The sequence below is a fragment of the Talpa occidentalis genome, unplaced genomic scaffold, assembly GCF_014898055.3.
Source record: "Talpa occidentalis isolate TD23 unplaced genomic scaffold, MPIMG_talOcc4v2.1 talOcc4.16, whole genome shotgun sequence".
Taxonomy (NCBI): Eukaryota; Metazoa; Chordata; class Mammalia; order Eulipotyphla; family Talpidae; genus Talpa; species Talpa occidentalis.
In genome coordinates, this window is record NW_023601653.1 from 82,110,642 (window position 1) to 82,135,894 (window position 25,253).

General features: G+C 58.9%; 1 protein-coding gene across 2 annotated transcripts in view; it reads left to right on the forward strand.

Annotated features, from left to right (window-relative positions):
- The window catches only part of LRP1 (LDL receptor related protein 1), a 72,953-nt gene that overhangs the window by 8,644 nt on the left and 39,056 nt on the right, over nt 1-25,253 (forward strand). For both annotated transcript variants that reach the window (XM_037515041.2, XM_037515040.2), the window contains exons 2-15: nt 696-818; nt 2,892-3,029; nt 5,274-5,393; nt 7,232-7,360; nt 7,476-7,739; nt 15,578-15,740; nt 15,833-16,055; nt 17,043-17,232; nt 17,651-17,794; nt 19,002-19,238; nt 20,328-20,508; nt 21,386-21,608; nt 22,464-22,665; nt 22,956-23,081. In XM_037515041.2, coding sequence (XP_037370938.1) covers nt 696-818; nt 2,892-3,029; nt 5,274-5,393; nt 7,232-7,360; nt 7,476-7,739; nt 15,578-15,740; nt 15,833-16,055; nt 17,043-17,232; nt 17,651-17,794; nt 19,002-19,238; nt 20,328-20,508; nt 21,386-21,608; nt 22,464-22,665; nt 22,956-23,081 — 2,463 coding nt within the window. The remainder of the gene's footprint in view (nt 1-695; nt 819-2,891; nt 3,030-5,273; nt 5,394-7,231; nt 7,361-7,475; nt 7,740-15,577; nt 15,741-15,832; nt 16,056-17,042; nt 17,233-17,650; nt 17,795-19,001; nt 19,239-20,327; nt 20,509-21,385; nt 21,609-22,463; nt 22,666-22,955; nt 23,082-25,253) is intronic.

The window sequence follows — 25,253 nt, forward strand, 5'->3', positions numbered from 1 at the left end:
GAGGCAGGGGGTGAGAGGATTCACCAGAGACAGAGCGGGGAGCAGAACAGGCAGACTGACTGAAATCCACAGCTGAGGGGAGCAGCGGGGAGACAGGAGAGGTCTGCCGCGCCATGTGGGTTGCTCCTTGGCCAGGCCAGGATCAAACTCATGCTGCAAAGGCTGGCAGGAGCTTGATAGCGCTGCCTTTAACCCCTGCGCCACCAGGGAGGCCCTGGGAGTATCCCCCCACCCCCCGCCATCATAATGAAATGGCATTTAATGAAACGATGTCGAACAAATCCGCGGCTATATTCCATGAACTGCGGTGCGGAGAACCTGTCGGAGGCCAGGATGCCCCATCCCTCGCTGTCACTCTCAGGCAGCAAAACGGGCTGGGGTGCTGCGTCTGATCAGAGCAACCGAGTCCAGTGGAGGGGGGTTTGGCCGAGGACTGGGGAGGGACACGCTAGACAGGCAGCCTGGGGAGCTAGGTGGGGGGCAAGAAGGGGTGCTCCCTAGATACCCCCACTCCCCACGGGGACACTGTAACCAAGAGTAACCCACAGCTACCTGCTTCCCCGGGCACACGGACTGCGGCTCAGAGTCTGGGCCAGATGGAGGATGGCGCAGGGGAAGGAGGAAGGGCCCTCGGGGCATCTGGGACCAGGGAGTTCACCTCCATCCTTCTCTCTACCTCCCTTTTCTTTCCTTAGCCCCTAAGACATGCAGCCCCAAACAGTTTGCCTGCAGAGACCAGATCACCTGCATCTCCAAAGGCTGGCGGTGTGACGGCGAGAGGGACTGCCCTGATGGGTCTGACGAGGCACCTGAGATCTGTAAGTACCTTCTCGGGACCCTGCCCCCAGCCCCTAACTTACTCCTTTTCCTTTGGCCTCAGGGCAGTTTGGGATGCGGACAGCTGATTTCTCCCTGGGGTGGACCTTGCTCTGTGATTGTTTGTCCGTGACACAGCTAAAACCGTCCTCCCCGCCCCCTTCAAAGGGCCAGCATGGTGTCTGTCGTGCTCGGAAATGGCACATTGAATTGTTCCCCTGGCTGCTGCACCCCCAAGCCTGCCAGAGACTGTTTTCTGGACTGACAGCTTTGTTGGAAGGAGCTACTCGGCCCCCTTTCTTTTGGCTAGTCCCTCTTCTCTCCCCCCCTGACTCTCCTGACCCTTGACAGGTACCCTCACATCTTGCCAGGTCCCCTGCTTATTCCCAGATTCCCAGACCAAAGGCCACCAGCTCTTGCTCAGCCTCTGTACGGAGGCCCCACCCCTGTGCCTTTCCCACCACCCCCGCCTTCCCCTGCCCCCAGTACGTGGTGTAATCAGAGGCAGCTGTTTAAACTGGGAGAAAGGTCCCCGCACAGCCTTTACCCTGCCAGTGGGGGATGGAGGACTGACTGGTGGACCCCAGAGTCGTGGGCAGCTGGCAGAGCCCTGGAGTCTCCACCTCAGCCTTGCCCGGGCCGGACTGCTCGACCCAGGGTCTTGGAGACTCTGCGTTCCTAGGCCTGTCGCTGTTCTCCTGGGCTTGCCCTGCTCCAGCCTGTCCTCCGTCTTCTCCCTACACCCCCATCCATAATTATCAGGGGTAATTTTAGGGCCGGAAAAGGAGCCACACGTTCTTTCTCACCCCCACACCCTGCCCTGGAGGGCAGGGGCCAGGCTGCTCTGCAAGTGCGTCTGTGGTGGGAGGGCTCAGCCTGGCCGTCTTCTTCCTGATGCCACCTTTACCTCTGCGCTTCTGACCCTGGCCTTGCCGTTCAGTCTGTGCGGCGCTGGCCTGGCGCTCTGCCCATGCCTCCTTTCGTTTGGTACAACACACACCCCACACCGTCCCCACCCCGCACGCTCCCAGACCCAGAAACGCTGCCTGCACTCTGGCAGGTGCCCCCCAGACAGTCACACACAGCCCCAAATTCACACATGCCCCGGCCAGAGCACCAGCAAGCAAAGACACACTGACAGACCCTCCCCCACACTACTCCACACCCTTTGCCCCGGTCACCCGCGCGTGGGGATGCTGCCCAGAGACACAGGGGGAGAGGCCTCACACCAGACACTCCCACGCCCTGGCCGGACTCGGAAGTGGCCCGTCCCCCAGCTCAGAGGCTCAGCCGCCCCCCAGCCCTGCCCTCCCTAGGATCCCCGAAGAGCTCTCTCCCCGGCGATCTTCTTGGGCACCAGAAAGAGCCAGAGACATCACCAGTGGGCCACCACCTCTGACCCTCACCAAATCCTTCCATCAGGCAGGCGGCAGGGCGTGGGGGGTCTAGACTAGTGCTGTCCAGTAGAAGTATAACGCAAGCCACAGAAGCAGTGTCAAAATTTGTTAGCAGCCACATTTAAGAAAAGGTAAAATTAATTTTAATTTTATTTTACCCAATGTGTTCAAAATGTCTTCTTGGCTTCAGATTCAGAGAAAATTGTTAATGACATCATTTACATCTTTTTTGCATGTCTTATTAAGCGTGCAAAAGCCAGTGTGTGTCCCGCACTGACAGTGTGAGCTGTCCACGTTCTCAGCGCTCTGTAGCCTCATAGGCCTGGCGCCCACATGGACAGCGCGGTTCTGGGGGCTCCGTCCAGCTCTCAGCCCCAGGCTCCGCGACCTGGGCAGCTGTGGGAAGGAAACCTTTCACGTCTAACCTCAGCCTGTCTCCCGAGTATAGTATGTGGAGGCTTTGGGGTGCAGACGGGTGGGGTGTAGTGGGAGTGGACTCTGTGCTGAAAGTCCAGTTTGCGCTTCTCCCTGGCTGCTCCCATGTGTGTAGACCTCTAAGCGGAAGACTAGCCAGTCCCGAGGCCCCCTGAGATCTGAAACCCCAGCCTCTGTTTCTGCCCGTGAGCCCCTGGCCACTCTGGCCAGCTTGGTTGTGCTAATCCTGCCATCTGCCCTCAGGCCCACAGAGTAAGGCCCAGAGATGTCAGCCAAACGAGCACAATTGTCTGGGCACAGAGCTGTGTATCCACATGTCCCACCTCTGCAACGGCGTCCAGGACTGCAGGGATGGTTCCGACGAGGGGCCCCACTGCCGAGGTAAGGGCTCTTCCCTGGTGCTCTCGTGACCCGGAGGATGTGGGGAGTGCTCAGCGGGCCAGCCGGGGACTGCCCTTGACCCTGCGAGGGGATGAGTCCTTGTCCTACTCCTCTGCACAGAATTGCTACCAGAAAACAGCCCCCCGAGGGTCCCCCAGACTTGGAGCTTGGTCAGATGGCCCTTCCGGGCTCAGTGTAAGCTTGATCGGGGCCTTCCCTCTGGCTGTGTGAGCTTGGTCAAGTCATAGTTGTGTGTGTGACTAGTGAGCCCCTAAAGATTTGTTTTATTTATTTATGCATGCAAGAACTGGGGTGCAGGCCAGAGGTACAGGGGTTGGGAGGATTCACCAGAGACAGAGCGGGGAGCAGAACAAGCAGAATGACTGAAATCCACTGCTGAGGGGAGCAGCGGGGAAATAGGAGAGGTCTGGTACGCCATGTGGGTAGCTCTCTGGCCGGGGATCGAACTCACGCTGCTGTATCTGGCGATAGCTTGATAGTGCTGAGACTTAACCTCTGCACCACCAGGGAGGCCCCACCTTTCTTCGTGTAATTTCTTACACAAAACCTGACTGTGAGTGGAGAAGAACAGTGGTTGGTGCTGAGGCCTGGGGTCTCAGTGTTGTCTTCCTGCCTCCTGTGCGAGTGCCCTTCAAAGCCTTCAGCAGGGACTGGGGTCCCCTGGGCGCCCTGAAGCTGCTCGATGGGAAAGTCATCCAGGCGGAGGAGAGGCTGTTAGGGCGCTCAGTCAGGCTTCCTCCCGCTAGGACTCAGGTCACCAGCTCTGTCTTTATTCCCCTGGAAGCCCCTGCAGACCAGGGGGAACCTGCATGACGCCTGAGCACTAGGGGAGGGTTTCCATGGGGGGAGGGAGGAAGAGCCGCAGCTTCCTGGCCAGGGAGTGGGGACTGTCCCCTCTGCTGTCGTCAGGGTCTCACCTGGAGCAGGAGGTGGCTCCTTGAGGCCTGAGCAGGCCCCTGGGGCAGGGCAGTCCTCTGGGGCGGGGAGGGTGTCCTGTGCCTGCGTGCATGTCAGAAAACATCTGCCTGTGGGAAGAGACACATCTGGATCCTGTTCACTGAGGGCAGGGAGTGTGGGGCAGGGAGTTTGCGGAAGATTTTCATGCTTCCCTTTGGTTGGGTTTGCATGTTTCCGTCTGAATTCTGGGATAGGATGCGGAGGGGGCTGACTCCAGCACACGCCATGTCCCAGGGACGGGATGGGGCAGTGCAAGTCTGCTTCCTTGTGAATGCATTTTCCATTTCAGAAACAACAAAGGACATTGAAAACCTAGCGTTTGAGTTTCCTTCTCTGATATTAGAGTTGAGCGTCCTCATTCTCCCACCCAATATCCAGAAGAGAAACTCTTTTCTAGAAAATGTACCACTTGCGCTCCCCCCCCCTCCCCAGGTAGAAGACTAGGCAGGAGCACATTTGGGCTCTTGGGTAGAGGTATGAGGAGAAGAAATAACTGGGGTCTTGCCCCCCCCCATCTCGTTTCCTCCTGGCAGGCTTAGCGCCTCTCCACGTCTTAGTGTCTCGGGCAGCTCTCTCTCCTAGGTGGGGGACGCGGGGGGAGCAGGGGTGCGAGGCAACTGGACAAAGGGGTCTTTGTGGCCAGGCCGCCTGGCCCCACGCAAAGCCATTAATTGGGTCGCTGGTCTGGGGGGGCAGCCGCTCTCCCACCTCTCCCCTCCGGTCTCATTCCCTCTGTCTCCCATGGAAGTGGGTCAGTGGCAGGAGCAAGGGTCCCCAGGGAGCCAGTTTTGCTCTCCTCCCATTTTCCACCTGGGCCTGAGGCCTCCAGGGCTGCAGGGATGGAGTTGGAGAGGTGCTTCCAGACCAGAGCGGGCGCCTGCGGGCCAGACTCTCCATGCCCACCCTTCACCCAAGGCCCGAAGCCACATGGTGTCCTCAGCAGTGCAGACAGGAGATGTATGGAGGGATAAGATTCCCGACCCCCTGCCCTGTCCACCCCAGCAGACTACCAGAGCCCCTCCCCGGGGGGCAGAGGGGGTCTGGAGCCACCAGAGCAGGGAGATGTGGGTTCTTGTGCCCGTCCTATGCCCCTCACTTGCTTCCTAAGGCCCTTCCATCTGACACTGAGGCCTTGGAGGTGGATTTTGGAGGGCCGAGGGGAGCTGAAGGAGCTTGCAGTCTGGAGGGGCTTGCAGTCTGGGGGGGGGGTTTGCAGTCTGGGGGCGCTGCAGGTCTAGGGCCTGAGTGTTGCCTGCCCCCACACAGAGCTCCGAAGCAACTGCTCCCAGCTGGGCTGCCAGCACCACTGCGTCCCCACGCTCAGCGGGCCCACCTGCTACTGCAGCAACAGCTTCCAACTGCAGGCAGATGGCAAGACGTGTAAAGGTGCGTGTGCTGGGCCAACTAGTGCGTCAGGGCCTGGGTGGGGGCACCTGGGGCAGGGCCGCGGGCGTGGCTGGGAGGGGAAAGCAAGATGCCAGAGAGAGCAGAGCACCAGAGAGAAAGCCTGTGACTCACTTTACAGCCCCAGGCCATGCCTGTGACCATAACCACTTGCTTAGGCCAGACTTAAAGTTTGATCTTACAGTTATACGCCTTCTGGGAGTTTCTTATTAAAAAAAAATGAAAGCATTACACATAAGCCCAGGGACCCCTCTGACAGGTCCCCTTCAGTCTGGGCCCCTTGTTCCTCTCTGGAGGTCAGCTCTGCTCGGGCTGCTGTTTCCTTCAAGGCCTTCCCACCCCTCGTGTATGTGCCTGCACGGAAACACGACTGGAAGTAGCGTCACTTTGTGCATGCTCTTGTTTACATAAATAACATACTGTGCGTATCTTTTTTCAGTGTTTCCACTCAGTATGTTCTGGAGATTCTTCCATGTAGATGGAGACATCTACCTCGTTCTTTCAAAAAACCACTGTGATGTGTGACTATTACCACAGTTTACTTGGCCATCTCCCTATTGATGAGTAACATGTTCCCAGTTCCTCTCTGTTGCAAACAATGCAAACTTTTCTGTTTTAAATGTACCCTCCTTGGGTCTCAGCACAAGCGCCACCTCCTCAGGGAGGCCCTCCTGGCTACTCCAAAATCACCCCCTCCATGCTCCCACCACCCCCTGGCCAGCGCTCTCTATCCCCTTCCTCTGTTGAATTTTTTCCCAGTTTTTTTTTTTTTAATAACATTCTTTTTTTTTAAAAGATTTATTTATTTATTTATACAAGCACTGGGTACAGTCAGAAGCGCGGGAGGGTGAGAGAATTCTCCAGAGCCAGAGCGGGGAGCAGAGCAGGCAGAAGGACCGAAGGACACTGCTGAGGGGAGCAGCGGGCGGCAGGAGAGGTCTGCGCGCCATGTGGGACCCTCCTCCAGTGGCCAGGGAGCAGCTGGGCATCGAACCGGCGCCGCAGAGGCTGCGGGCAGCTTCGCAACCCAGTGCTCAACCACTGCGCCACTGGGGAGACCCCCCAGTTATTTTTTTTTAAAGATTTATTTATTGATGCATACAAGAGCTGGGGTACAGGCCAGAGATGCAGGGGGATGAGGGTAAGAGGATTCACAGAGACAGAGTGGGGAGCAGAACAGGCAGAGCCACTGAAATCCACTGCTGAGGGGAGCAGCGGGAAGACAGGAGAGGTCTGCTGCGCCATGTGGGTAGCTCCCTGGCCAGCCAGGGATCGAACTCGTGCTGCAGTGGCTGCGGACAGCTTCATAGGTTGCGTCTTAACCCCTTGCACCACCAGGGAAGGTCCCCTTGCAAGGTCCCCTTGCACCTTCCCAGTCATTTTTCATTGCACTAGCACCTCTAAAATATCATTTACCATTTTGTTTCATTTATTATTGTAGTGACAACATATCATTTATTAACAACCTAATTTTCTTAAGGGCAGCAGTTTGAATCAACTGTATTTGCTCACATGTCCCCAGAGCCTAGAACAGTAACCGGTCCAGGAACTCAGAGAATCTTTCTGACCGAACCCAGGCCATGCACAGATGCAGGTTATTTTTCTAGGGTACAGCCTAAGACTTGCTGGATGATAAAGTTTGCACATTTCTTTCTTTTTATTTTAATATATTTTATTGTTCGTATTGGGTTACGTCATTGTTGCACATTTCTTACTGTTCTAGATTTTGTTACATTGTCCTCTGAAGTAGCTGTAGGGTCAGCCCACTTCCCTGACCTTGTCCGTTGGAAATGACCTTGCTCTTGTCCTTTTCCTGGCAGACTTTGACGAATGTTCCATCTACGGCACCTGCAGCCAGCTCTGCACCAACACAGACGGCTCCTTCTTGTGTGGCTGTGTGGAGGGCTATTTGCTTCAGCCAGACAACCGCTCCTGCAAGGCCAAGAACGGTGGGTGGGGTCACGGTGGCCGACGCTGGGCTCCCTCGGTGTTGTTCCCTGCCGGGAGCGGCCCAGGAGGGCCTGGGGCCCTGGCCGCGTTGACCCGCCTCTCCTCCATCCGCAGAACCGGTGGACCGCCCCCCGGTGCTGCTCATCGCCAACTCCCAGAACATCCTGGCTACGTACCTGAGCGGCGCCCAGGTGTCGACCATCACGCCCACCAGCACACGGCAGACCACAGCCATGGACTTCAGCTACGCCAACGAGACCGTGTGCTGGGTGCACGTCGGGGACAGCGCGGCCCAGACGCAGCTCAAGTGCGCCCGCATGCCGGGCCTGAAGGGCTTCGTGGACGAGCACACCATCAACATCTCCCTCAGCCTGCACCGTGAGTCACCTGCTCCCTGCCTGAGGGCAGGGGCGATGGGCAAGCGGGGGTCTTAGGCAGGATGAGTCTGTCCGGGCAGGCATCTAAACATGAAGGCCAGGGCTGAGGGCTGGCCAGGGCAGGGGGTGGGCACAGGATGCCGGGGGCAGGGGCAGAGACACCGCTGTTCTCCTTCCCTTCTCCACGCTAATCTCTGGGTGACCCCTGATTCCTGCAGTGCCCAGGAAGCCTCCTCCCGGGAGAATGGAGGGCTGAGGGGGCAGTGAGTGGACGATCTCTAGAGACTAGGTGCTGTCCCTTCTCCGAGAGGGCAGTGTTGATTAGACCAGAGAGGGGCTTTCCCTTGTTGCGTGAGCCGGGGCAGGAGAAAAATGGGCCCGCGGTCTGGTGGAGCCTGGCTAAATTGTCGCCGCGGCAGAGGAGCCAGGGCCCGGCTGGGTCTGTCTCCATTTCCCAAGCGCGGGGTCATGTGAGTGTTTGAAGCTGTCCCGCTGTTCCCATGTGGCTCCCTCCCTCGGCTGAACTCTGCCGTCTCAGAGGTGGAAGAAGGGGTGCTCCCGGGGTTGGGGCCAGAGCAGATTCCCCGACTGGAGCAATCCGGCTCTTCTCAGATGCTGTTACATAAAACAAACCAAACATCTGGCATCTTCACATTTCCAGGAAAGGCATCAGGGGGCTGAGGGGGAAGACCTGGCCTGTGGCTGATTTGACCCCCAGGGAGAGTAACTGGATCTGTGACCTTGAGTAAACCGAAGTAAAATTCCTTGTTTTTACTTTGGTTTCGTAATCTGCATAATGGGTTTGAGTTTGTCAAATCAGATAAATTGAAGCGAAAGCCAAGCCAGACGTAAATAGAGGCTCACGGGAGAGGCTGCTGGTAACCTTGGGCCTATCTACCAGACCTTTAAGGCCCTTCCTTGGGTCCCCTATAGTGGTCCCCACAGAAGGCAGGGGTCCCAGGAGCACACACTGCTTCGTTCTCGGGGGCGCAGGGCTCCTCTGAGAGCCTCATCATAGTGGTCCACAGGTGAGACTTGGAGACTTGGTGACAAGACTCACCTATCATCCGACCTGTGTCTTCTTGGAGCACTGGGAAAGGGGCTGCCACACCTGGTGGGCCGAGCTCTTGAGGGGTGAACAGCTCAGGGAATCTCAATGTACATAAGGTGGGGTTGGGGCAAGGCCCCGTGAGACAGCCAGGCCTAACAGGCCTGTCTGGGTAAACAGCTCTGGCAGTTCCCTCCCCGACCCTGCCTCAGGGCCAGACTATGGGCTGCCTTGATGGGAACCTTCTTGGTTTTGCTCTGGCCTGGCCTCTCTCTTGCCTTTTTCCCCAGGAGAAGCAGGAAATAACCTCAGGCGGGTACCCCTCCCTTGGCAAACAAGAGTCTTACTTCCCAGTCTGCTAGAGCTCTGGGCCCCTCTGGGGCAGAGTCCAGGAGGCAGGAACTGATCAAGATTCTAGGGGAAATGCTAACGGGATGAAAGCTGGTTCCTCCTGCCCGGGCCTCTGTCCCTTCTGCCTGGCCCTGCCCCCATGCTGCCCCCCATGCCGCCTGAATGTCTGGCTGTCACCCTGAAGATGGTTGTTTTGCTCTCATCCCACAAACTAATTATGGGCCCTGAGCTGAGGATGTCGGAAGTGTCTCTCTCCTTCCCAGGAGCAGCTGAGTGGCCTGCCCTGGTGTGTGGGGTGTCTGCTCCCAGGACTCACCTGTGGAGTGGGCTGCTGGTCTATAATTAGCTCCCCAAGGGGATGGAGAAGGAAGCTTGCTGCTTTCTCCTGCTTTCTCTCAACCCTCCGGGGTAGCCCTCCCTGCAATCAGCTCACCCCTGTCTGTGACTTTGACCTCCATGGACCCCTGGGGCCAGGCCCTACAAGGGAAGAGAAGTCTGACAATTAGAGGCAGAGAGAAGCTCAGAGGCCTGGCAGAAAGGCTGAGAGCAGCCCACCTGCTGGTGTGGTGAGAAGGGCCTCCAGAGAAGTCCTTGGAAACAGAAGCAGAATAGAAAGAAGGAAGGAGGCCAGAAAGCGAGTGTGTCTCTGGGTCATGTGTGACCCAGACCCGCCTCGCTCCTGAGGGCTGTCTGAGGGTCACCCCGAGGCCCTGCTGCGGTCAGTGCCGCTCGGGGAGAGCAGGCTCAGCTCCTGCCTCTTGCTGTGTTGTCCCCGCTCCTTTCCCTGTTGCTACCGGAGGGTAGGAGTAGACCCACGGACCCACGTCCCCACCTTTCAGAAGGGCGTGCGTGTGTTCGTGCACTTAGGCGTGCACACCCTCCTCCCTCACTGAGCTGCCTCTGACTCATCTTCCCCCAGCCCGGACGTTTCATCGACCTGGATTGGGGTGGGTCTTGGGGACTCGATCCTCTTCCCTTCCCTTCCCTCTTGCGCTGTAACCCCCGGGCCCCTGCCCTCCGCCTCTGTCCAGCGGGATGGGAAGGTCTCTGAGACTCTGAGTCTACTACTGGAGAAAAGGAGGCTGACGACCGGAAGACCCTTCGAGAGGTCTGAGGTGACCCCTTGGTTTTAACACTGCCTCGCCCACAGGGGGCGCCTTGTTTTTAGGTCATCTGAGGATGCGCAGTTTTTATTGTTGTCCTTATGTTTTTGTTTAATCCTCATTAGGAAACGCCTTTAACTAGCCTATCTCATCTATTGGTTTCATTGATTATTTAGGATGCACAAAAAAAGTGAGTTAAAGAAACAGTAAGTGGATAATCATGCGGGCTCTGCCCAAACGGGGCAGGCGTTTTGAAAGGGAAGCCCCAAAAGACTCCAGTTCTGGAAACTAAGACCTAGAGGAGCCCGTGAGAGCCAAGTCAGGCTGGCCCGTCCTCCCTACCCCCGTCTCTGACCACCCTCTCAGAGGACGGCAGAGCCATCCAGAGCCTGTGGGCCCCCCGGGCAGAGCTGGCAGCTGCCCCGTGCGCTGAGGCCGAGCTCCTCTGCGGACAGACGGCAGGACTGGGGCCTGTATGGCGAGCGGAGGGTCAGAGGTTGCAAATCAAGGCTCTGAAGGAAACAGGCTCTCCAAAGTCACCTAGTTTCAGACTGTGGATGAGGGGTGCTCTGGAGGGGCCTTCAGGGGTTCTTGGGTTTCTGTCCTGCACCACAGTGCTTGGGGGTGAGGTCGGTGGGAGGCCTACAAAAGGCCTCCCAGGCTGCAGGCAGCAAGGTTGCGAAATGTGTCCCCAAGTCCAACTGGCCGGCTTCACTTTCCCCTCCCTCGTGTGTGTGTGTGTGTGTGTGTGTGTGTGTGTGTGTGTGTGTGTGTGTGTTTAAAATCACAACAGGAAATGGGGCAGTGATTTGTCTAGAAGGGAGGCCGAGAAGGGGCAGAGAGCTGCCCCTTTGAGTCTGGGGGAAACTGGCTTCCCAGCTGCAACAGGAGCTGCCCTCCCTCTGAATTGGACACCCCCAGGCCCTCACTTCCCACCCCATGCATGGAATGCCTCCAGACTAGATATGAAAGCCAGTCACCCCCTATCTTGGCTTATTCTCACCCATTGGGTGTCAGAAGATTGGGGAGCTCTAGCCACCCCACTCTGACCTTGGGCCCCTCGCCCGCTTTTTGCTTATGCTTTTGCTTCCCATCCCTGTTCCGAGTTTCCTGGTCACTGAGCAGCCTCTCTCCGTTTCCCGGCACAGCTCCAGCCCCGTCCTCTCCTCCCCCGCTGTCTCCTTGAAGTTGCCTCTCCACCCAGGCTGCTCCCGACAGCACCCCCCCTTCCCGCTTTTCAAGCCAAAGGAAGTAGCTTAAGCAAGAGGGATGTGCTGTAGGGCCCAGCAAGGATTTCTCAATCACGGGAGGACCCTGGTTCTGATTCTGAATCGGAGCCGCAGCGTGGGGGTGACTCACGTCCAGGACCTAGGACCGAAGGCCTCTGTGGGCTGGGGTCAGGCTGGGGGAGGGCGAGGGCACAAGCCCCAGACTGGAAGTGTGCTCAAGGCAGGAAGGGGACCCAGGGGACAGAGTGATGCAATGCGGCTGAGCCCCAGACTTGCGGGTGGAACAGGAGAAGCTGAAGTCGGCCGCGCAGGAAGTGCTCCCACGAGGACGTGCCCTTTGGCAAAGCTTCCCCAGCCTACCTGACAGCTCCTCCCACCTGCACAGGCCCCAGACCCCGGGCCATCGCCCCTGGCCTGCTCTCCCGCCCAGCCCTCAGCATCCCCAGGACACTGCAGGGGAGGGTTACCAGACAGGCCTCTTCTCCGCTGTCTTAGGACATCCGGAAGACAGAGGGGGGGCGGATCCCAACAGGAGGACAGGGGAGCGGTGGCCTAGCTCCCCGACAACAGAGCGAGGGACTCGAGATGCAACAAATATTTGTTAAATCAATCAGTGTGTGTGTCAGGTGCTGGGGACAAGGGTCAGTGTCAGAGCCCTGCCCTCAGGTAACCCGGCTGTGATAAAAGGAACGGCGGGACTGGGGGAGCCTATAATGGAGACCCCTTCCTCTGGGGTCTGAGCTGAGTCTTGAAGAATAGTAGGTTTGAGTCCCAGGGCTCTGGCTGGAGGCACACGTGGCAGCTTGGTGGGGGAGGGGAGTGTTGAGATGAGGGAGGATGTGATAACAGTGCCACTTCCCACTGGTGGAGTGTTAAGCCACCACCCTGTTTCACAGATGAGCAAACCGAGACTCAGAGAATGAGCCCCGCAGTTGGAAGGTGACAGAACCAGGATTTAAGCCCAATCCAAACGCGTCAGCATCTGGGGCGAGGCAGGCCCGGGCAGAGCCGTGTGATGGGGAGCACTGGAACGAAGCCACAATGCAGGGTGCTCCTGGGGTCTGGTTGTGGATCCCCCTCCTCAGCCAGGGACCTGACTCTCTGTCCTACTCTCTTTGGCTTGTGGATATTTCCCCTGCCCGTCAAGGCCCCCTTTCTTCCCTGGATTTATTTAGGAGAGAGTGATGAATCCTGCAGCTAAAGCTGGGGTCTTCTTAGGAATGGGGTGAAGGCCGTTTTTGTAAAAGCAACCTCTATTTAGGAAAATGCCTCTCGAACCATGTCAGTGATGGAGAAGTTGAGAGAAACTGGAGTTGTGGGGAGTTCAGGGTGCTGAGCATTGGGGCAGGGTGCCGGGAGGGCACAGCACTACACACCCCAAGTCTATTCTGGGGCCTGGAACTGAAAGTCCTTTGCAACATCACGGGCACATTGTGGTCTGCCCTGCGTCTCATCCCTCTCCCCGCTAGCTTCCTAGCCGCCTTCGCTGTGCTGGAGCCCAAAGTCCTTGCCCCAGGCCAGCGAGCTCCTGCAACGTGGTAGCCCTCTCCTTGGCTTTGTCTGAGATCCTCCTGTCCTCAGAATTTGGGGCCTTGGACCAGAGCCCCTCTGGTGGGTGCTGTAGGGTGTGTCAGCCCTGAGAGAGGCTAGGGGTTCAGCCTCTCTGGCTATGTGGAGCCAGAAGGTCCTCTGGACCGAAGCCAGGACTCCACGTCCCCCCCAGCCCCCGCCCCAATTCCACTCACAGAGGGAGTGACCTGCACTGCCTGTGGTGGACCCCAGGAGGGAAGGTGCCCCCTCCCGGCCTGAGCCCACCGCTCTCCCCTGGCCTGGGAGGGCTCGGAGCGGCCAAATGTATGTGTGAGTGTGTGTGGTGGGGCGGGCGGAAGAATCTGGACTTTAGGAGAGAGGAAAATAATGTGGCGGAGGGGGTGGAATAACAAAGGATTTTTGCTTGCAAGTAATCGTCTCCAGCTGCAAAAATACCAAAGGGGAGGCCTGGCCGGGTTGGGGACGCCAGCTCTTGCCAGCTCCTCACTGGCCTGCGGAGAGGGGCCTTGCCTGGCCTCTGGGAGGTGGAAGGGGCAGCCAGCCAAGGGCAAAGCTCCGGAGCAGCGACAGTCCCGCTGCTTCCTTCCCGGAACTGGGACGGAACCAGGCTGTGGGGAGGCTCAGGGTGGCGGTGACCTGAGACGGGGGGTGACAGTGGGGCTGCCTCGGGATGGGGCATCAGAGACCCAGGTTTCCTCCTCTACCCACAGGGTGGAGGGTGTGGGGGAGGGGCAGGGGCAGGGTGGTGCCAGCCCTGGAGCTGGGCAGTGACTCAGGGAATCCTCAGGAAACGGAGCAAGGACACAGCTGCACCAGCTGGTGCTGGGAAAACAGCTTTGCGTGGCGAGGTTCATCTACACACCAGCACCCCCAGGTCCCGCCGCGCCCACCAAGTGAAGGGCACAGCCCCTGCTTGCCCCTCGCCGCTCTGCCAGGTCCCCCGTGGGCCGCACCAGGCCCCCTGTGGCCGGGCTTCCTCCGCAGGGGCCAGCAGCGTTCACGGAACTGTTCTTTCCGTGGTGCTGGCGTCTGGGGCAGTTTGATGGTGTCCCCCTGGCACTGGGCCCTCAAGCCGCGCACTGGGGTCCAGAGCTAGGCAGAGGCCAGGCTTGGTGTGTATCAGCACTGACGGGGGCACCTCATCCCTGTGACCGCTCTCCCGTCATCTCGGGCTGGGGCCTGAGGGGGCACCTGGGGAGGCTGGTCTGATGAAAGCCTCCAATCGGCCCCTTCCCGCCCTCCTCAGCAAGTCCTGTGACTGTGAGTCAGTGTCAGGCCTGGCCAAGTTCTTGGGAGCCACGTCCCTGTTCCCTCGTCCCCCGTCCCACCCCAGCAGCTGTTAGGGCAGAGCCCCTGAGTCCTGGGCGGGAGGAAATAAGATGAGGGAGGGCCCGGGCACCCGCCCTTGTACCTGTAGCTGTGTGGAGGCAAGACAGCCCCTACAGCTGGGTGTGGATAGTGGGGGTGTCAGCCAAAGATGGGTTCCCCAGAGTCTTTACCTGTTGGGGAAATTGCTGGAGGTGAAGTGCAAGGCAAGGATCTCAGAGAGTCATTGTCTTAGAAGTTTTTCGGTCCACAAGGGACCTCCGTGGTAGTAGTTGGAGGGGGCAGAGGGCGGGCGAGTGCCAGTGGGTCCTAGAGCAGAGGGGCCCAGAGGCCAGCAGGGGCCCATGTCCCTAGATGTCCTGGGCCCTAGATCTCCCCCATCCTGCAGACCTGTGTCCTAGACAGAGCGGGCGCCTGACCTCCATCCTCCCCACTCCTTTCTGAGCCGTGCCTCAGTTTACCTTCCAAGTTCTCTGTGCTCCCTCCCTCTTATTCCCCGCTCTCTCCACCCTCCCTCAGGCATGAGGAAATTGAGCAATAGCAACAGGGAAACAACAGGAGAAGGGGGGTGAATAGAGGAAGTTTGGCCCATGTCACTTTGTTACCATGACCTTCCCTCTTCCAGCTCTCTGGGCGCCATATTTTGAAATTACTTTCTCTAAGGTCGGGTTTATTGATGAGTGCCCGGCTTTTCCATTTTCAAGTCATGCCACATGCACAGCTCCGAGTCAGCACTTCTGAGGCAACTTACTGTTTAAAGCTGATGAAAGTTCAGCCAAAAGCAAAGATTTGAGACATTTCGGTTGGCGTGGCTGCCCTTATTTCAAGTAAAAGTGGGGATTTTAATGCTGGAATGAGCTGGTGAGCCTGTCCTCACTGCCTTTTGGTACCCAAAGGGATCAAAGAGGGCCTAGAGTTGGGGGCCAGTCAGTCAGCTGTCCAGTCCATGCTCACCGAACACCTGCTGTGTGCCCCCTGAGCTCGGCACGGGGAGGGGATTGTGGGGCGACACTCAGAGTTCTCTTTGGAGAGACCGGATGGGTGGAAAGGTGGCGAGGAACACGAGGAAATATGCAGCACTGCCAGAAACTCCCCTGGGGGGTGGCCTGGCCGGTGCAGAGAAGGAGGGCTCCCCAGGAGAGCCATGGGCCTCCCGCTATGATCCTGCACAGCAGTGAGGCCCTGCCCATGGGGGATCACCCCTCAACGTGCTTTTCTTCTTGCTCTCCAGATGTGGAGCAGATGGCCATCGACTGGCTGACAGGCAACTTCTACTTTGTGGATGACATCGACGACCGGATCTTTGTCTGCAACCGAAATGGGGACACGTGCGTCACTTTGCTGGACCTGGAGCTCTACAACCCCAAGGGCATCGCGCTGGACCCCGCGATGGGGTGAGAGGAGGAGGCGGGGTTCGGCCCTGGAGGGGGCGGTGGAAGGGAGGGTGCCCAGTGTCCGGTCCTGTTTAACACGCCTCCACTCCCAGGAAGGTGTTCTTCACGGACTACGGGCAGATCCCCAAGGTGGAGCGCTGTGACATGGACGGGCAGAACCGCACCAAGCTGGTGGACAGCAAGATTGTGTTTCCTCATGGCATCACCCTGGACCTAGTCAGCCGCCTCGTGTACTGGGCAGACGCCTACCTGGACTACATCGAGGTGGTGGACTACGAGGGCAAGGGCCGGCAGACCATCATCCAAGGCATCCTGGTGAGGGGGTGCCTCTGCAGGGGGTCACCCCTGGGGCTCCCGGTAGGGGGAATGTGGGGGCGCAGCTGCCCTCCCTGCTGCTAGGCACGAGCACTTGGGGGAAGGACAGGACATGGCTTCCACTCTGACGGGAAGGTCATTTTAGAGACAGCTCTTACGTACCTTTTCTTATTTGATCCTGACAATAACCACTGGGAGATGAGCAGACACGCGGTTTAGTTCCCTTTGCGCTCATGAAAAGAAGCAGGATTAAAAGAAGTTTAAGTGACTTACCTGAGGTGATACAACTGGGAAATAGCTGGCCATGCCAGCTCAGACATGGCACCCCATTCAGGGCTAATTAGGGCGACCATCCATTCCTGTTTGCTCAAGACTGTCCCAGTGCTGGCCTGGCAAGTCCCATAAACCGTCAAGCCCTTTAGCCTTAGCAAACTGGGGTAGCTGGCTACCTTAGATAAGTTGTGTGGGTGGTGGGGGCTGTTATAGGGCTGGCTTGGGGCCAGCGTGTCCTCTTGACCTTCCCAAAGCTCGGGCTGGAGTTAGGCCGATAAGGGTTTCTGTGGACAGAGTTTAGGGCCTGACTCCAGTTCAGTCCCAAATCATTCCCTCAGCTACCATGTGCCTAGATCTGTGAGGGGGGTGGTCTCTCTCCTCCGGGGGCTTAAGCAGAACAGGAGGGGTACACCACAGATGAGCAGAGGGATAATGGCCAGAGAGGCCAAGTGTGGAAGGCGAGATGTCTCTGATTAGAAGATTGCAGAAACTCTTCGAAGAGATGCTCTGTGAAGGATGCGTGGGATTTGCACCAGCAAAGGTCTCGAGAGCAGCGTAGTCCGGCCAGAGGAGACAGGCTCAGGCAGGGGCGACCAGCGCGGGGCGTGTTGGGGAATGTGGCTGATGCATTTGGATGAGAGGCTGCGGCGCTGCCCGGGAGCAGGAGGACGCGGCCCTTCTCTCCTGCTGACCGTCCCCGTCTGCCCACCTCAGATTGAGCATCTCTACGGCCTGACGGTGTTTGAGAATTACCTCTACGCCACCAACTCGGACAACGCCAACGCCCAGCAGAAGACCAGCGTGATCCGCGTGAACCGCTTCAACAGCACCGACTACCAGGTGGTCACCCGTGTGGACAAGGGCGGCGCCCTCCACATCTACCACCAGCGGCGGCAGCCCCGAGGTGAGCTCACCCGGCCCTCCCGCGGGGAGCCACGGCACCCTCGTTCATAACTGCTGCTCCTAGCCATCCTGCCACGCTACCTCCCAGCCTCAGTTTCCCCTGTTAGCCACCCCCTCCCAGCCCTCAGCCTCTGGTCTCACCCCTGTGGAGCCCCTATTCTGCTAGGGACATAAATTGCCCCCCTCCCAGCTACTTGACGGGTGTGCAGTGAAAGCTCCTGGGCACGGAAGCCCGAAGCCCCTGGGACGGTCTGGGGGCAGTTTGTGCCAGGACAAGGGCCCCCATCCCATGGCTCCTGAATCTTCCGCTGGGACAAGAGGCCCAGAGGCCACAGCAGGAGGGAGTGTGGGCAGGCTCAGGAAGACGCCTCAAGGCTGGGGCCCCTGGGGGTCCTGACCGGCTCCCCCCGTTTCCCCAGTGCGGAGCCATGCCTGCGAGAACGACCAGTACGGGAAGCCGGGCGGCTGCTCCGACATCTGCCTGCTGGCCAACAGCCACAAGGCGCGGACCTGCCGCTGCCGCTCCGGCTTCAGCCTGGGCAGCGATGGGAAGTCGTGCAAGAGTAAGTGCAGCGTGCGTGCCGGCCGGGGTGGGAGGGGCACGTCTTTATCTGCCTCCCCCGGCCCCCCACTTCTGTCTGAGGTGTGGAGATGAGGGCCTTGCTCCATGGTTCCCTGTGAGTGAGAGGCAGAGGCAGGTCCAGGTGTGAACCCACGTCTGGGAACGGGGCTTCCCCGCTGCCCTGCCCAGACACACAGGAGCCTTCGGGTGTCTAGGGAGCGCCCACTGGGCGTCCGGCACTGTCCTGAAGACACGCCCACGGCCCCAGACGAGACAGATCATCGTCTCCGGCCTCACGGAGCTTAGCCGCTGGCAGGGGAGGCAGGCACCCACAGCAACACGTTCAGGGGGTGGCGTGAGGGAGAGAGTGAAGTGGAGAAGAGACAGGGACGGCAGTGAGGGCCCCAGTTGGGTGAAGCGGTCAGGGAAGGCCTCTCTGCAGAGCTGGAACCTGAGCCAAGCTCTGGTGAGATGAGGAAGCGACCCCGTGACTACCTGAAGGGGGGCCTTTCTCGCCAGGTTATCAGCACTGCAAGGCTCTGAGGCCAGCAGGCGCCTGGCGGGTGGAGAACAGCAGGGGGCTGAGCGGTGGGCGTGGGGGAGGGGAGCGAGCAGAAGCTGGTTCATTCTCACGGGGGTGAGAAGTTCCTGGTGACTGTTGAGCAGAGAAGCGATGTGACCTGATTCACCTTTGCAGAGTGGCCGTGCGGGCTGCTGGGCGGAGGGTGGGCGGCAGGGACGTGGCAGGAAGCTGTTGCGGTGTGTAAGCAAGAAATAACGTGGCTGGAGTAGTGTGGTGGCAGCAGAAGTGCTGAAAGGTGGTCGTGACCACGTTCCCACATAGGGAGATGCTCCTCGTGGGCCCCGTGTTTCACGGCTAAGTAGGGGACACTTAACGGAAAACAGGCTACTTGCCTTTCCTGCCCCACTCCTACTTCTGGCGTGTATAGGTGGAACCCCCAGAGCTTTGCCCTGGGCCTCACGTGTTTCTGTGTCTGCCCTGACCCGGATTCCCTGCCACCCCCCGCACCCCTGACCCAGTACAGCCAAGACGTCGTCGCCCCCGGCCGTGGCCCGCTCTGGGCGGTGCTGGTGCTGGTGTGGGTGTGTGCGTGCGCGTGTGTGGGTATGTGCATGCATGTGTGTACATGTGTGCATGCTTGTGCATGCTCACGCGTGTCTCACCATCTCTGCTGTGCCTGCCCTAGAGCCGGAGCACGAGCTGTTCCTCGTGTATGGCAAGGGCCGGCCGGGCATCATCCGGGGCATGGACATGGGGGCCAAGGTCCCGGACGAGCACATGATTCCCATCGAGAATCTCATGAACCCCCGGGCCCTGGATTTCCATGCCGAGACTGGCTTCATCTACTTCGCTGACACCACCAGCTACCTCATCGGCCGCCAGAAGATTGATGGCAGCGAGCGGGAGACCATCCTGAAGGACGGTAAGGGCCCCCGAGCGGGAGGCGTGAGAACGGCACCCCCAGAGATGCGGCCACCGGGGACGGGGCACCGCGGGGCCTGGGCATCTCCTCTGCGCCCTCTCAGCATGGCGGGCCCTCACAGACCAGCTGGCTGGGCTGGTCGGCATGGAGATGAGGGGGACAGACGGGTTGACCCCTGTGTGACCCCTCCTTGGCTGGCAGGACGCCGGATGGGCTCGGCTAGGCAGCCGAGGCTGTGCCTGCCAGCCCCCAGGAAACTGCAGGGTCCCTCTGCCTCTGGCTCCGAGCCCTGAGCCGCGCTGACCAGAGCAGGTGCACGCGTGAGTGCACACGGGTGTGTGCGGCCGGGACCCACAGCCTCCACGAGGCGCTCAGCTAACATGTCCCAAGAAAACGGGCTGATGAAGTGAATCCGGTGTTTCCCTCTGAACCGCTCCGGCAGCGCAGCAGAGATTAGCTTCTGAATCTCCATCTGTGTGCAGGCCCCTGAGCCCCTGGGCTCTGCTGCCCTGCCGGGCGCTGGGAATTCCCCAGCGTGCTCTGGGGCCCCCAGGGTGAGACTCTCAAGCCCATCAATCTGCCTGGCGCGGGCCCCACTCTGCCCCGTCCCCCGCCCCCACTGTGGCTCAGTGAACCTCAGTAGTCAGCAATCATAAGACTTTAGGGAAATCAAAAGTTACTCCTCATCAGGAAAAGATTGGGGTTCCCTGCAGCAGGGGAACTGCTATTTAAAGGACACTTGAGATGAAGGCTTTGGCTCAGTGAAAAATCACTTCCTAATTTATTCATTTTGTTAGTTCAGGGTTTTCGGCCGGGGCAGTGGCGTCACACTTGTCCCCAGAGCCACGTGCGTGTGGCCTCGGTTGTCCTATCTGGCTCCGGCCGACGCACGGCGGTCACTGCCGTCCTTGTGGGCCCAGCACCTGTGGAGCAACGCAGTGGTCTCCCAGCAGCTCCTGCAGCCGCCCCTTCCCCGTCTCCCGTCCCCCCCACCCCAGGAAAGCCGCTGGAGTGACCCTGTACCCCAGGGGCCTGCGCCGGGCTCTCCGCGTGTCCTTCAGGCTCCCCTACGGTTCCTTCTCCCCGCAGGCATCCACAACGTGGAGGGTGTGGCCGTGGACTGGATGGGGGATAATCTGTACTGGACGGATGATGGGCCCAAGAAGACCATCAGTGTGGCCAGGCTGGAGAAAGCGGCCCAGACCCGCAAGACCTTAATCGAGGGCAAAATGACGCACCCCAGGGCCATTGTGGTGGATCCACTCAATGGGTGAGTCCTCTCTGGGCCTGACTGGGAGGACCAGGGACCCCACATTTCAGCCCTGGGGGTGAGGCAGGGAGTGGACAGGAGGGTGGGGTCTAGGCGGGATACTGAGGCAGGAGGCCGAAAGGGGAGAAGCTGTCCCTGCCTTCGGCACGGTGGGAGTGGCTCCTAAACACATACGTGGAAACCCGGCTGTCACTCCCGCTGCAGAGCCCTCCCCTGGCTCCCTGGCCCTTGAGTGAGACCCTTGTTCCTTGTCAGACCTGGGGTCCTTGAGTCCTCCTACAGCTCTTTTGTCCTCATCTGCTCCTCACTTATTGCACCGGAAGTCCTGTCTCCCTGCCCTGTCTGCTACACAAACACCCCAGCTCTTTTTGCCATGGGCCTTGTGCTCTTGGGGTTCCTCTGCTGGACCACACAAATATTTGCAGATCCAGCTCCTTGGAGCATCCAGATCTCAACTCAAATGCCCCCTCCTCAAAGAGGCCCTCCCATCCGCCTTTCCAGAAGCATCCCACCCGCTGCCCAGCCACTCCCCACCAAGCCCCCTGCTTCACTTGCTTCCTGGCTTCTGTCACTCGCCAGGGTGATGCGGTTGACTCATTTCCACATGTCTCCCCGGGGGGATGTATACTCTGCAAGAGCGGGGTCTTGGCCTGCCTCTGTCCCACTGGGGCCCTGGGTGCTAGGACTGTGCCCAGCTCAAGGTGGGCACTTGACACATCACTGCTGAGCAGGTGACGACTGGCTGAAGTGCTGATCCTGGGATGGGCAAGGAAGGGGAACCCCTGTGAGGGGCCAGGCCTGTGCCTGGCTTGGGAGCCCAGGGAGGCTGCTGACGGCACGGGTGGCCCCTGTGGTGCTGACCAGTCGCTGCCCACAGGTGGATGTACTGGACAGACTGGGAGGAGGACCCCAAGGACAGTCGGCGAGGGCGGCTGGACAGGGCCTGGATGGACGGCTCACACCGAGACGTGTTTGTCACCTCCAAGACAGTGCTTTGGCCCAACGGGCTGAGCCTGGACATCCCAGCAGGGCGCCTGTACTGGGTGGACGCCTTCTACGACCGCATTGAGACCATCCTGCTCAACGGCACAGACCGCAAGGTGGGCAGGCGAGTGCCTGTGAGTGGTTGCTGTGTGCCGCCAGGCCTCACTTGCATGTAGACCGGCTGCGTGTGTCCAGGTGTGGGTGCTTGTGCATTACCCGTGTGGTTACAGACGTGGGCATCTGTCCATGCATCCTGCTGTTTGCGATCACCGCTACGTGTGTACTGCCCGTTATCGGCGTGCGGACCTGAGGGCACGTCACGTGCACCCCTGTGTGAGTGCAGGCAACGGGGGAGAAATGAGGCCACAAATGAGGCCATATCATCAAGGGTCTACATACCATAAAGAAGGGGGCACCCACGCCTGGGCATGCACACAACTGGGGAAGCACAGAGCCCCCCAGCGCATGGGGGCGCTGCCCTAGGCGTGTATAGGGGCGATGCGCGCATGCACACTCACGCAGGGCACACTGCTCAGGGACCACCTCCTCTCGGTGTTGTCTGCAGACCCTCCTTGCTCTAACGGGCAGCTTGAAGTCTGGGGCCGGTCTCTCTCCTTTCTTAGTCCTGTCACAGCTTGGCCCTTAATAGGTGCTGGTGGATGTTTGCTGGATGACAACATGCAGGGGTGGATTCTGGCGACCCTCGCAGTAGGGGTGCACACGCCTGTTAAGGGACATGGATACATGGATGAATGAGCCCAAAAGAGGGCAGCAAGGACAGGCTCGCCCCAGGCGTCCTGTGGGGTGCAGAGTCTGGCCTCGCTGTGTGCACACCTGTCCCCTTCAGGGCTCCTGGGCTGAGACCCACTGCCAGGACGTTGACAAATGAGTGTGCCAAAGCGATCCCCTGGGCCTCCTTCAGGTACTCCGTTTGCCTCTCCCCTCCCTGGTGACCTCCCCTCTGTTCCTAGATTGTCTATGAGGGTCCCGAACTGAACCACGCCTTTGGCCTGTGTCACCATGGCAACTACCTCTTCTGGACCGAGTACCGGAGCGGCAGTGTCTACCGCTTGGAAAGGGGCGCAGAGGGCGCGCCGCCCACTGTGACCCTTCTGCGCAGCGAGCGGCCCCCCGTCTTTGAGATCCGCATGTATGATGCCCAGCAGCAGCAAGGTACCCCGGGGGTGAGGCTAGGGACAGGGTGGGGCCTAGAAGTGGGGGGAGGGGGGAGGTGCTCCCCAGGGCTTCCTTGACTCTGACTTTTGAACCTTCGAGAAGAGAGACCTCCCAGCCAAACTCGTTGCTCTGGGTCCCCACCCCACTCCTCCTCGTGCACACATCTCCTCTCTGCGCGCTTCCGCCCTTCCCTCCAGTGTTGATGCTTCGTCCCCTCTCTGGCCATCCCTGACCCCCCGTCCCTATCCTCCCCTTGCCCCCTGACCCTCCCTGTACCCCCTTTGCAGTGGGAACCAACAAATGCCGGGTGAACAATGGAGGCTGCAGCAGCCTGTGCCTGGCCACCCCTGGGGGCCGCCAGTGCGCCTGCGCCGAGGACCAGGTGCTGGATGCAGATGGCGTCACCTGCTTGGGTATGAGGGCCCCACTGGGGCATGGGGTGGGGAGCAGACCCCGGCAGAAGAAGGCCACAGGGTCCAACCAGAGATGAAGGAGGTAAAGAGGGCCCTGTGGGGGCAGCAGGAGGTGAGGACAGAGAGGGAGGGCTCTGGGGGCCAGGAGGGGCTTTAGGGAGGACTGGAGAGTGCGGCAGCTGAGTGACAAGCAGGACAGCGATGAAAATAGAAGATGTTCTTGATTTCTTTTACATTTGTTTCCCCGTTATTAAAGCACCATAAAGATAGTTCAAAGTATTGGAAATTAGAGAAGAAAGCCCAGTCCACCAGTGGACACCGCTGTCTCGCGAGCCTGGCTGCGCGTTGCCAGCCGCCCCTTCTCCTTGGCGCGTCCTCCCGTTGGTTTCCCGTGCATGAGAGTGACGTCTGCCCTTTGACTCACCTGTCACAGCGTTTTCTGTTATTATTGCATTATGTCAAGTAGCCTCATTTTTCAAGGAAAGTAGGTCAGGCTCATTGTGAAGAGCACAGGAAAAGCATAAGGGAGAAAGTACGAGTCACTCACAGCGACCGCGGTGGCCGTTGGGGGAACACCCTCCCCACCCTTCCCGCTGCGCTTACCTTCTCAAGAGGCGTCGGTGCACCTGCCGTTCCCCCTGCCTTTGTCGCCTGACAGTATGTCGTGGATATGTCAGCAGAATTTCCAATGGTTAAATGCATTTCATTTAGTAAATGTGCCATCACTTATTCAACCATTCCTCTGCTGTTGGGTGTTAGGCTGTTTCCACTTTTTTGTTACAATCACAGCCCGCTGTTGAGCACAGGTCCCAGCCTAGACCCTGCTGTAAGGACTTCCCCTGGGGTCACTTATTTACTCTTGAGAATGTCCCCAGGAGGAAGGTATGTTTATTAACCCCAATTTACAGATGCAGAAAACTGAGGCCCAAAGTTAAGGCAGGGATAGGAAGTCTGACCCAGGGCCCTTTCCTTCATCACTGGCTCTGCTGCTTCTCACATCTTCGCACCTTCCACACGCGGGATGTTTTCCGTAAGACAGAAGCCCAGAATGAACCGGGCCAGCGGGGCCTCCGCACATGGCTCTGAGCAAGTGGCGAGGCCCAGCAGAGGGCCAGGGCGTTGGTGGGGAGGGACTGAGGACCGAGGGACCGGAGCAATAGAAGGATCTTCAGGGATGCTGGTATCAGGGTTAAAGCAGGAGTCATTTTGGAGAAAGTGACACTGACCAGGAGCTAAAAACCGCAAGGACCCAGGGGAGTGGCCCAGAGGCCCCTAGATATAGGGGTTGCACAGTCTGATAGCGTGAAAGTCAGTTCTGAGGAGCAGGGCACAGCCCCACCCAGGCCATGGCAGGGAGATAAACCGCCATTTGTGGGGCCCTCGAGCAGGTCCTGGCTTAGAGGAGGGGCAGAGCAAGGCACTGTGCGGGGCCCAGGGACGGGTCCCCTAGTCACAACTTCTCGAGGTCACTGATGCAAACACAGAGGACAGAGTGACTTCCCTGCTCACAGCCCTAGGCACATCCTGTGAGAGAGTTGGGGGACAGGAGGGTGGCGTCTGCTGCCCCTGCTGGTGGAGCTGACACGTCTGAGAAAGAAAAGTCCAGGGACCAGGAACCAGGACTGCGCCCTGGGGGTGCAGAGATGATGTCCAGGGAGGGGGTGACAAAAGAATGGGGGGGCTTTGTGCACCCTTGGAAACTGTTCTTTCCTCAGGCCACACCAAAGTACTGAAAGTATTAGAATAGTTTCCATCCAGAACATTTGTTTGTGAAAGATCATGCACTAGAAAAAATCACTCTGGGTATATTAGGTATTTTTTTCCAAGCAGGATATCAGTTTTATTTTTATTAAAAATATTTATTTATTTATGCATACAAGAACAGGGGGTTAAGCCAGAAGTGTGGGGGTGTGGGGGGGGTGAGAGGATTCACCAGAGACAGAGTGGGGAACAGAACAGGTGGATCTACTGAAATCCACTGCTGAGGGGAGCAGCAGGGAGACAGGAGAGGTCTGCTGCGCCATGTGGGTAGCTCCCTGGCTGGGGATCGATCTCATGCCGCAGTGGCTAGTGATAGCATCATAGTGCTGGGACTAACCCCTGCGCCACTAGGGAGGCCCGTGGGTGTATTAGTTTTTGAAATAAAAACAAGCGAAGTACAGGAGCCTTGGC